Source organism: Corvus brachyrhynchos, unplaced genomic scaffold, assembly GCF_000691975.1.
Source record: "Corvus brachyrhynchos isolate BGI_N302 unplaced genomic scaffold, ASM69197v1 scaffold242, whole genome shotgun sequence".
NCBI lineage: Eukaryota > Metazoa > Chordata > Aves > Passeriformes > Corvidae > Corvus > Corvus brachyrhynchos.
Genome location: NW_008236636.1, coordinates 1,010,509 through 1,019,695, shown reverse-complemented (window position 1 = coordinate 1,019,695; position 9,187 = coordinate 1,010,509). Strand labels below are relative to the sequence as shown.

Sequence of the window (9,187 nt, the reverse complement as noted above, 5' to 3'; positions counted from 1 at the left end):
TTGGGAGACAAAAAAAACCCCACAAGTGTTTGGGTCCTAGGATACATCAAAACACTACTTGTCAAAGAGACTTCTGCTTTTACTATTCAATAAAAACTGACAGAGTATTAATAAAAGCTATAGTCCTCTCCATATCTCCCGTAGCAGCTGGTACTGTTGTTTGTTTCCTTCTCCTTCCTCTGTATGGGGAAGAGCACAGGATGCCAACTGTTTCACACTAATGCCTGCAAGCACTGCAGGTCAGCTTTTACTCTTCATTATCACACTTGCGCTTGAAACTAACTTAGAATTTTCAATTCTTCTTGTAACACTTTTTCTAACTTGTGAAGAAACTCACTACTTTTTTTCAAGTTTCAAGAAGGGTCAGAATTGTAAAGTATTTGTGGATTAGGACAAGACAAAAAAAACTTTAGTCCCAATTCCTGCACAGAGCACACATTTTAACAATTGCCTGTTGAGTTTGAAGGGTCCTGAGATCTTTAAACACATTTCTGTATGAATTTTCCATTATTGTCTCATATCTCTCTGATAAAAAATAGTATACTTTGGTTTATATTTATTTTTTTGGTTCTAGTGCCAAGAAGCCGCAGACTCAGTTCCATCCAGAACACTTCATGACTGTTTCATGAAAAATTTTCACCATGAAGTTCAGTCCTGAACATGCCTTGTGAGCGCTAGTACCAAAACATTACTGCATAACATTTCTAAGCTTTGATTCTCAGGATAAAGGCTAAGGTTAGATAAGTGACCTTATAATAAGGAAGACAGCCCATTTCACTCTTCACAGAAGGGCTCCAAAATATGCTCAGTTACAAGCGTCTCATCCTTCCAAAAATAAAGATTACATGAAAGTGCCACTAGGAATTTGCCTTGCATATATCTCTGAGCATTTAAAATTTCTACTCTGAAGAAAAGAAATGGCAGAAGAAGCTGTGTGCTCATTTTTTAACATCAGTCAGATATGTCTAAGTTACCCACAAGCTCAGCAGTATGAAAGACCTAAGCTTCTCGCCTTCAGGTGTTATGGAAAAACTCCCTATAAGGGGCATTTTCTATCTGTCAAATGCAGAACTAGATACTTATTAGGTTGAACTACATAACTTGTTTTCCATAAACAAGTATTTGCTATTAGGCATCAGTGCACCTTGAAGTTACACAAGATTACAGTTTTAACTATTTATACATGGTATGTATGGCTGGTTAGGAATTGCAAACTTTCCAAACTCTGATTGATCAATGAGATCTGAAGTTTAATTAAATTCCATGTGACAAAAGTTAGTAGTAGTGGTGCACTCTCAGGTCACTGGACCTGCATTGGTTTTTTTTCCTGTGAAACCTACAGAAGGTATGAGTTTTATAAAAAGATTTCTGGCTTTGGATGACTGGAACATGCCTTTATCCAGTACCATTCAAAAGTTCACCACCATCCCCACTCGCCCGCCAAGGTATTCAAGATTATTATGCCTACTTTTCTTTTCCTTCTTTTCTTTTTCCTTCTCCTTCTCCTCTTCATCTCCTCCAGCCCCAAGTAAGGTAAAGATGATTCCAGTCTGAGAGTTCACACCTACAGCAGTAACCACCATTCTTCCAGAGCCTTCCATCACATGTGTACCTGAAAGATTGAATCCGGTTTTCCACTGAGACTTGAGCAGTTATATGGCAGAGCACACAAGGAAATAAGTTTCCAAACTTGACTTTGATGAAACCTTGAGATGTGTATATGTACATGTGCTCCCCTAAAGCTTTAGCTGCCAAAGCTATTTGGAAAGTAAACCCATAAGCAACTACACAAAAGACAGTTTTATGGGTCTGATCACTCCAACAAAGTTTTGTACTTGTTGTACTGGTTTGGGATACTTTTAGGAGTCAACCTAGACAAAAAAACAATTTGCTAGTTTTAACCTCAGAATTTTAAATAATCAGCCTACTTCAGAAACAAACTACCTTATTGAAAAATTGACAAACACTACACACCTGACAGCAGCATAGGATCTCTGTCCAGAGATTTCTTAACGTGGTCAGATTCCCCAGTCAGTGAGCTTTCATCAATTTTGAGGTCATTCCCTTGAATGAGTACACCATCAGCCGGTAAAAGGTCACCTACGAGAGATCACTGGGTATGTTGACTGCAGTTCCTTTTTTAAAAATAAAAGAAAGTTCAACTTTAAAAATATGTTTACCATATTTCACTTGTGCAATATCTCCAACAATTATGTCAGCTACTGGTATTTGGATGACTTGGCCACCTCTGATGACTGTGAATTTCTGTTCTTGTTCAATCCGGCTCTGCAATCCCCGAAATTGTTTCTCTTTACTCCAGTCATTGAAAGCTGTTACTAATACCACACAAACTACAGATAGGAGGATTGCTGCTCCTTCAATCCAACCTGCTTCAGATTCCTCCTCTTCTTCACCAACATTTACTGATCCACATACTGCAGAAAACAGGTTATAGATTTAAGAAAGTTCACAAAGATATTTCAACAATGAAAAGTTTTAGCAAACAGAAAAAACTAATAGTTGCTAAACACTTTCCATGCTACCCTTCTTTGCAATTTTACCTTCATTTTCCATAAGGGTAGCACACAAAGAAGCTAAAGAACCTGAAAGCTAGAGCAACTTGAGGAAGTTAAACCACCCTGCTTATCTGAACACATAAGAAGTTGATATAGAGAAAGTTACCTGTCCTTATTTTGTTAAATGATGGCATAAGAATGCCAGACTGGTTAACAACCTTCTGCTTTCTCAACATATCCCACTTTACGTTTGTCTTAGCAAGCCAGACGCTATTGCAAAAATTCAGTTAAATGAAGGCCCAATCCCTCTATTTTTTGTTTAGAGTATAAACATAGCTTCATTTCTTAAATTAGAAAGTTACCAGTGTCATATTGCAAATCAAGGAAAATTTAAGGACTTGCTGACTCCACAAAGAAAGCCCATGACTTCAAATTATAAATTGCTTAAATATTTGAGGCAAAGCTAAAAAAAAAAAAAAAAAAAAAAAAAAAAAAAAAAAAAAAAAAAAAAAAAAAACAAAAAACAAAAAACAAACCACTTGCACAGAGACTGGATTTCAAACAAGTCCCCTTGTTCCTCCTGCTTGCAATTTACCTTTGGCATTATTTTGGTCAGAATAATACCAGATCATGACCAAGGAAATCTCATGTTGCCCTTTTAAGGCAAGCTAGAGTTTTAATAATGTGCTCTCAATAAGGAACAATAAGCTGCTTTTCCACTGACTTACTGTCTCTCATCAGATTTACAGTATAGACATGTTGAACCAGGAAAGTCAGTAGTATAATAAAGGTAGATACCTACTTTTTAAGAAGTTTACTTACATGATTCATTTCCTCCTGGAGGCTGGTAAAAAGAAAGGCCCAAGGATACTACGGCTGCAATTTCTAATATAATTAGTGTAACGTCCTGTAGTGCTTCCCATACTAACTGAAGAAATGTTTTTGGCTTTTTAGGAGGGATAAAGTTTTTCCCAAAAACTGCTTCTCTCCTTTCTATATCTGCTGGATTTCCACTTAAACCTATTTAACAATAAGACAAAGTTAGTGACACTTACATGCATTTCACCCTCACATTAGAAGTGACTGAGGTTTCCCACTCATGGAATCAAGTCCCACTCCATATTTCAGTAACAATACCAAAAAGCCATATCTCAAATGTAATAACATAAGTAATATCCTTAAATCAGAATCACTATAGAATGCCAGCTATATTTTATAATTCTCACCTTGCCAAAATAAAGCTGATGGTCTACCTGCTTAATATGTCACTTAATATGACATAGGAACAGAGTAATAATAACACACATACCTTCGTTCAAAGTAAACAAGTTTGCAAGACAAGATCATTAGTAGAGTTACTACTATTGAGACTGAGTAGCACCATAAAGCTTTAGCAAGACCACAGCCCGTGAAGGCAGCTCTGGTTCCCAGTGTAGGGATTCTGTATTCAGAGACAACATCCTAGGATCCTAAAAGTAATGTAATATTTATAATGAGATATTTATTATAATTAATAATGTAACTATTATAATTATTATATTTCCATATTAATTTTTATATAAAGTACTATTAAAAGTTGTTGAAGCTCTGCAGGCATCATGTGGAAAGATGCTGCTTCCACCTGGATTGGTGGTAGTTATTTGCTCTTCTGAAGCTTCACTTTCTATCTCCTCTCACACAGAGAGAAGCCCATGTTTAGAACTATGCAGGGTCTGTCACCTCAGTTTTGTATCTATCTTTTTTCTTATATGGCATATTTGAGTCCTCCTCTGTCTCAATTCTTGTACCATCCTTAAGGGAAACAAGGCAGACAAGAGTGAGGGGTCTACACCAAAGGCTACAGCATGTTTCAAGAACTTGCCAAGATCTTAAAAATAAAGGAATACCAAGTATTTTCAGTGCAAGGTCATGCACTCAAGGTCTTCTGTGAGCACACCTCCTGTTTATTCCTCTGAAAGTTTCCAGTTAACTAACCCACCATTCAGAATTAAGCTACTAGCTCATTTTTCAAAGCAAAATTGCCAAACTTCAAGGCATGTTCAGAGCAAAGGTCTGGATACTTCAACCATATTGCCCAAGGTTGTGATCAACCCCTGCTTAAAGACAACTATTTTCTTAGTTGAAATTTTTTTAGTAGCTAACCCAACTGCTTAGTGATAAAGGCATTGCAAACATACTAGGTAATAAATACGAACAGCAGTCACTGCAGCTGGCTTTCATAACAAGGGAGCTATTTAACACCTCTAACAGACATTTCCTAGAATCATCACATATTTCAAGACACTTTGAAAAGACTACTGAACTGCAAAGCTCAATTTTATATGCTAACAACTGCTATATAATCACGTAACCGAAAAGCAAATTATGAGCAGATCTTTTCAAAAGTGAAACAAATTAAACATACTCTGTGTATATAATGAATTACATTTATTCTAACACTCTTCAATTCACCTTGAATGCATGTTTAATACAAAGGAGCCATTGTACTCATTAGCCATAACCCTACACTTCTTGCAGTTCAAGCTTTAAGGTGCTTACTTTCATTCTCAACTCAAAGAGCACTGCAAGACTGTTTTCAAAATCAAGCTATCCATTACTTGGATCTAGAGAAACTCAGGACAGTGTGGTCATTCCAAAAGGCTGGGCCATACTGCTATTGTGCAATAGATACCACTTCTCTATTCTTTTAACACAGCAGAGTTTGGAAATTTATTTACGTAATGTTAGCATAGCAACATCACTTTTTTCCTCCCTTCACAGGGTACCACAGTGCAGAACATCAGAAGTATACAGCAAAGGTCTTTGAAGAATGAAAAGTGTTTCCCAATGAGGCTATATAAAGTCAAGCTACTATCAGAACCACTTAGTGAAGATTAGTAAATAAGCCTAGCAAAGACAAAAACCATTTGTATTTTTAGTATACACCATAATACACCATGCACCATTACTGAACTTGCTACATTTACCACACAGCTGGCAATTTCACAGTTCACAATCTACAGTCCTGAGGTCAAAACTACTGTCATTATATTCTTCATTATGTGTCTTAACTAGGGTAATTTATGTTACTTGGGGTTAAGCTCGAAAAATATTAGACAAGGGACTATTTATGCTTCATATACAAATTTTATTAGAAATAAGTTACTAGACAATCAAAATTATGTAGACTTATGGAAATATCTGTATCTCTCCAGAATGTAAGACAGACTTTTGCTACTAACAATATGTCTAACATTCATTTTGCACATTTGTATAAATGTAAGCAGTAAAGTCTGCTCGGTGTCCTTTTTTTAAGTAATACTGGTAAAGGACTGTTCCCATTTCTCATTTCAAATCAGATAAGTTTGATTCAAATTTTGCCTGAAAACAGACATTGCCTTACATTGTAAACAACTTCACAGCAAAGAACAAGCTGAACTCATTCACTGAGTACCATGTCAGAAGTACCTGTACTTTTCCTGTGAAGCTCCTGGTAATTGCATAATGGCAAGAGTGTCATGTCATAAAGAAAGCATCTGATTAGGAAAAAGTGTCATAGGGCCACAAGATTTTAGAGAGCTAGTACTAGTGTAACACATAACAGTTTCCTGCAAGATCTTGCCTAGATTTTCTTTCCATTAGTATTGCCTCCCTTTCTATACCTAAGATTTGAATTTGACAAAAGCAGAGACCTAGTTCTACCTTTACAAGAGCTCTCCAGAACTACCTCTGAAAAATTTATAGCAGGTTACCTGATTCTCTAAAATTTAATGTTGTGATTTACAGCCAAAATGACACCTCTGTTGGATGTTGTTCCAACTCATCTTAATTAGCCTTTTCTGAGCCAGTTACCATGTTCAACTGTTGAGGCTTTGGTGTGTTTATGAGCTTCTTTCACACTTTAAAAAAATAGTGCCCTTTTATCAAGTCAGCAACTGCATTTAACTGATTGCAGTGTACATCTCAATGTCAAATCCTTTTGAAAGGGAGAGGCCCTGATCACACAGCCCTCAGTACAACACAATAAATCTGCAGGAAAGGGCATCCAACCTTTTTGAGTTTTAATACACTGACACTCATCACTCCCATGTGTTAGCCTGTGTGTTTGTTACATTAAGAGACAAAGTGAATCCTGCAGTATATGAGGAACTTGGTGCTTAGTGCATTGTGGCTATCTAAAATCGTATGCCCACCTAGCTTGCAGTAATAATGGACCTTTAACTTTGTAGATCACTGTACAACAGATTCAACTCTTGGTTCAATTCCCAGTTGTACAAATATATATCCCTTTTCACGGAGAAAGGAAACTGCCTTTCAATATTATGCAACAGGTCAACAGGGTAATGAGAGCCTATTGCTCCTATCTGAGATGTGTTACACTGTGTGCTTCACACACATGCACTGTACTTTACAATTGCCAAGGAACAGAGGTTTGTACTCTTTATGTTTTACAAACTTCTTCATCCTGAAATTGGTCTACTCCCATTCACTGGTAGTTCAGCTATGTCAGCTGGCTACTTTCAGTTTGGTAAGAGGAGCCCAGTTCATGTACTGATAATTTCAGGAGTCTGGAAATCAGGAGTCTGGCTTTAAAAGCAGATCAAGTCAAAACATGCTAAATGCAGATGTACCCAGAGGTACCTTACGGCATTAGTAGGCTGCTCTTGGTCCAAGAAGACAAATCTTTCCATAGCATTTCTGAAGAACAGAAAGCAACGGCTCTCCAGGATTAAGACAGCAGGTACTTTACTGCCACCAACATGACACCACATTGTTTAAGAGCTATGTGAGTCCTTAAATGCAGAGACACTACAATTTGCCAGAATCTTGATTTTGGTAATTCTCAATTACTCATAACAGCAGGACTTCACAATAAGTTTCAGTTAATGTTTTTACATATTTTTATCTAAGTACAGTTTACTGTAAATACTACAGTATGTAGATACTACAGTACATTATTCCATCTTTCACAAATACACTTAATAGCTTTCATTTACATTGGAAGAAAGCAGTAAGAAACAGCCAAGTCTTAAGGAGAACTTCTGGAATGTTCTCAAGAAGGAGACCTAACAAATTTATTTACTTATTTCTTCACATTTGTACTGTCTATCTTGGAGTAATAACTCTAGATAACAAAAGCATCATGTAGCCACACTTTACAGAATGCCACTAAAACCAACATGGCAATGACTCCACAAAAGATACTTATTTCTACAGAATAAGATCCTGTAGTCACTTCGCAAACCTTCCACTAAGAGTACATGTTAATGCTTCAAGTCATATTCATAGTTATTTTACATCGCTTAAACGGAATCTACAGAAATACTGTAGGTTTAAAAACTAGATCCTGCTATTAAGAATTCAATGTAGCACAAATAGAAAACACATAACCAGCTTTAAAAGTTGCTGCATTAGCAAATGCAAGAACTAAGCAGCCACACAGAAGCATTAATAAGCCCTGCATTAGATTACTAAAACCTTGGGGTCTACAACAGCATGATCTGAATTGTGAACTATCTGTCAGATGAAGTGTTCACAAAATTGATGCTTTCCCATCAGCTTTCACACAGCTTTCACAGTGAGCTGAACACTGCTATGTCGCACTGCTGTTTCGTATATGGGTGCCTACATCAATGAAGTGTGTTTCAAAGTGCAACTTCATTGGTACATCATCTCACATGCAGTTAGACCAACTGAAAAAAGCTCTAGATTACTTATTACCGTGGAATACCTCTATCTTAGAGGAACAAGAAGCAATATTTTGTTATGGTAACTAAAATACTTTTACAAACTTTATTCTATTAAAAAAAGCAGTTTGCTGACTAAGGCTTTTCCTAAATGGAGTTTCCTCAATAAGCGTTAAAATTGACTTACCTTCATTTGGTGAAGTTTTCAACTTTGTACAGATGCCATGTACATCACCATAGCATTCCTGTATTTTATGCAGTGCATCTGCAGCTCGAAGTTCCATAAGAGAACGGAGCTCTGCAAGAGTAACTCCAAAATCTCCATGATTAGCTTCTTTTACTGCGTTTTTTACGCCGCTATATGCAACTGAGTTGTTTGCCATGTCACCCATGATGCATGCAGTCTTTAGTGCAGACAGTTTCCAGCACGGAACAAGATTTCAACTTAAAATATTTCCAAGAGGAAAATAAATCCTTTGGGTATGAAGACAGTCAGGAGAGCAGACACATCACCCAAGCAAGAGACCCCGTCTGGAGAGATATCTTTGAGGTTGTCCCATGGCGCGTTCTGTTCCCCAAAGCCAAAAGGCATGTACAATCTAGGGAGAGAATAAACACACATTCAGTTACATAACAGCTATACTGAAATGCATTGCAAGACAACCCTAATTCTTTGTACTGAGGTTACAGAACAAATTTCTTAATTTCCTATAATATTTTTAGTTTGCATTCTGCAGGCAAGAGTGACAAGGGAAAAAATGGATGTTTCCCATCTCAAAACAACCTTGCATTATTGGATTTCCTTAAGTCATTAACTTTTTAACAGCTGTTGCCTTTAACACTGGCATTTTCCTTCACATGCCCATATGGTTCATCATCAAGCAGGAACCTTTAAAAATACCTAAAATTAAATCTGTTTCCAGGGAAATGGAGCTTGTAACATCCACAAGTGGTGTCACATGGGGAAAGGAACATGTTTAAGTTAAAAATCCCCACTTTCCAATG

At 36.8% G+C, this 9,187-nt stretch overlaps 1 protein-coding gene across 6 annotated transcripts in view; it reads right to left on the bottom strand.

The window, feature by feature from the left end:
- Positions 1-8,781, bottom strand: part of ATP2B1 (ATPase plasma membrane Ca2+ transporting 1) — a 35,104-nt gene extending 26,323 nt beyond the window's left edge. For all 6 annotated transcript variants that reach the window (XM_017726676.1, XM_017726674.1, XM_008644329.1 and 3 more), the window contains exons 1-5: positions 8,370-8,781; positions 3,339-3,536; positions 2,181-2,435; positions 1,975-2,100; positions 1,469-1,612 (exon numbers count right to left, since the gene is read on the bottom strand). In XM_017726676.1, the coding sequence (XP_017582165.1) occupies positions 1,469-1,612; positions 1,975-2,100; positions 2,181-2,435; positions 3,339-3,536; positions 8,370-8,574 (928 nt within the window). In that variant the 5' untranslated portion in view covers positions 8,575-8,781. The remainder of the gene's footprint in view (positions 1-1,468; positions 1,613-1,974; positions 2,101-2,180; positions 2,436-3,338; positions 3,537-8,369) is intronic.
- Between the last annotated feature and the right edge of the window lie 406 nt (positions 8,782-9,187).